At 42.3% G+C, this 1,895-nt stretch overlaps 1 protein-coding gene across 1 annotated transcript; it reads left to right on the top strand.

The window, feature by feature from the left end:
- The first annotated feature begins 225 nt into the window (after nt 1–225).
- Nucleotides 226–1,576, top strand: LOC146712722 (C-X-C chemokine receptor type 2-like). The gene has a single exon (XM_085452190.1). The coding sequence runs from the start codon at nt 226–228 to the stop codon at nt 1,162–1,164; it is 939 nt and encodes a 312-aa protein (XP_085308316.1). The 3' UTR covers nt 1,165–1,576.
- Nucleotides 1,577–1,895: the final 319 nt, after the last annotated feature.

Below are 1,895 nucleotides of genomic sequence, written 5' to 3'. Positions count from 1 at the left end.
CAAATGAAAACATCAAAATGAAAAAGGAGCTGCGATGTCTTGTGCCTGACTTCCAGTCAAGTCTTGATCATTTTCAGGATAAGATCCGAAGTTGGTGTTGTCATCCCTTTATTTTTGTGCATACACTTCCAGTTTGTTTGATTTTTGTTTTTTGTATATTTACTTTTGGCTAAACCGTTGCTTTTATTGCTATGGTTAAAATATCATTGTTTTCTGTCCACAGCCATGTCATTTGTCTATGTCTTTGAAGATGATTTCTTTTGGAACAATTATTCCTATGATTACAACGAATCCAGAGAATCATTCTCTCCAGATCCAGATACCTTAGAATGTGGATATGAATCTTTGGAACCTACAGCAGTTGTGATCCTGTGCGTCATCTTCACAGTCATCTCTGTATTGGCCATATTCGGAAACCTGCTGGTAGGATGGGTGATCAGAACCAGCCAAGAAATTTTGGCTCCATCAGATGTGTACCTGTTCCAACTGACCATAGCAGATGGACTGCTGGCTTTAACGCTTCAGTTCTGTGTTGCAGCACTAACTCGAGGATGGCTCTTAGGAGACTTCCTTTGCCAACTCCTCCACATCGTCATGGATGCGAACTTCTACACCAGCATCATCTTCCTCACCTGCATTAGCATCGATCGTTACCTTGTGGTTGTGCGCGCCAGGGAGACACTGAAGAGTCACCAAAAGATGTGCAGCAGGATCCTCTGCACAGTGGTGTGGGTTCTCGGTTGTGCCCTTGCTCTGCCTACTCTTTTCATTCGCTTTGACATCTCTACCGCATGGAGGCTCACGATTCAGGGGTTCATTCGTGTTTTTGGCTTTTTGGTCCCTGCGATTGTCATGATCTCCTGCTACAGCATCACTGTTTCACGGCTGCTGCTCACTCACGGTTTCCAGAAGCACCGAGCCATGCGGGTGATCGTAACCATCGTGGTTGCGTTTCTGCTCCACTGGACACCATACCAGATAACCATGGTGATAGACATACTGCTGAGGGCTGATTTGGTACAGCATGACCGTGACACGAGGAGGTCGTTAAACACAGCCTTGGTTGCAACCCACTGCCTGGCTCTGCTGCACAGCTGCATCAACCCATTCCTCTATGTCGCTGCAGAAAAAAAGCTCAGGAAGAAGATGAAGCTGCTTTTTTAGAGAAAAGAAAGACGGGCAAGTATGTGACGCTCAAAATTCAGGAGGTCAACATGTCAGTAGATTGATCTGAAGGTCATAGTGATAATAATGCTATTTAAACTATGTTTCTTACTGCCGTTGTTTGTACTGATAACAAATAGCAAATATTGGGAATGATTATATAAAGTCTCTAAATATTTCACACTTGACCTCTGACCTCACGTTTACATTTCACATCAGTCTTTCTTTCAAGTTGACCCCAAAATCTGTTATTTTTACCACACTTTAATTTTAAAGTATGTGTAAAAAGAAGAAAGACAACGAAATGGACATACACAAAATACAACGCTATCCCCTTAAAAGTAAATGTTGCCCAGGGAGTGAGCTGCCTTGGCTTAAGTTTGGGCTCCCTGAGTGCTTCTTGCTTATTACTGTCATCATCACTAGTTGTAGTTGTACAAACTATCCAGCAGATGGCAATGAAGACCAAGAAGTTGTATAGACAAATACGTGACATTAAAAAAATTGAGAAAAAACAAGATTTAAGTGTTTATCATGCAGAATTTTCAGAAACAAATAAGTCATTCGCACGCGCAGTCAACTTCCCGATAAACTTTGTTACTAGCCATTGGCTATGTTGAACCCGGCAGAGTCCCAAATGATCATTATTTGAACTTAAAGACTTGACACCTGACCTAAATGTGTTTTCAGGCAGAGGATGAACAGAGGTACTGCATAAAGGGTCACTGTGT

The sequence above is a fragment of the Copadichromis virginalis genome, linkage group LG3 (assembly GCF_057382275.1).
Source record: "Copadichromis virginalis isolate Kocher_CV1m ecotype Utaka linkage group LG3, C_Virginalis_male_GT1.1, whole genome shotgun sequence".
Lineage (NCBI taxonomy): Eukaryota > Metazoa > Chordata > Actinopteri > Cichliformes > Cichlidae > Copadichromis > Copadichromis virginalis.
The sequence above is the reverse complement of the archived record's forward strand: the minus strand, read 5'-3'. Positions and strand labels throughout refer to the sequence as shown.

Bases quoted from the DNA above. Each gene is read 5' to 3' on its own strand.
- LOC146712722 (XM_085452190.1), top strand. From the start codon at position 226: ATGTCATTTGTCTATGTCTTTGAAGATGATTTCTTTTGGAACAATTAT.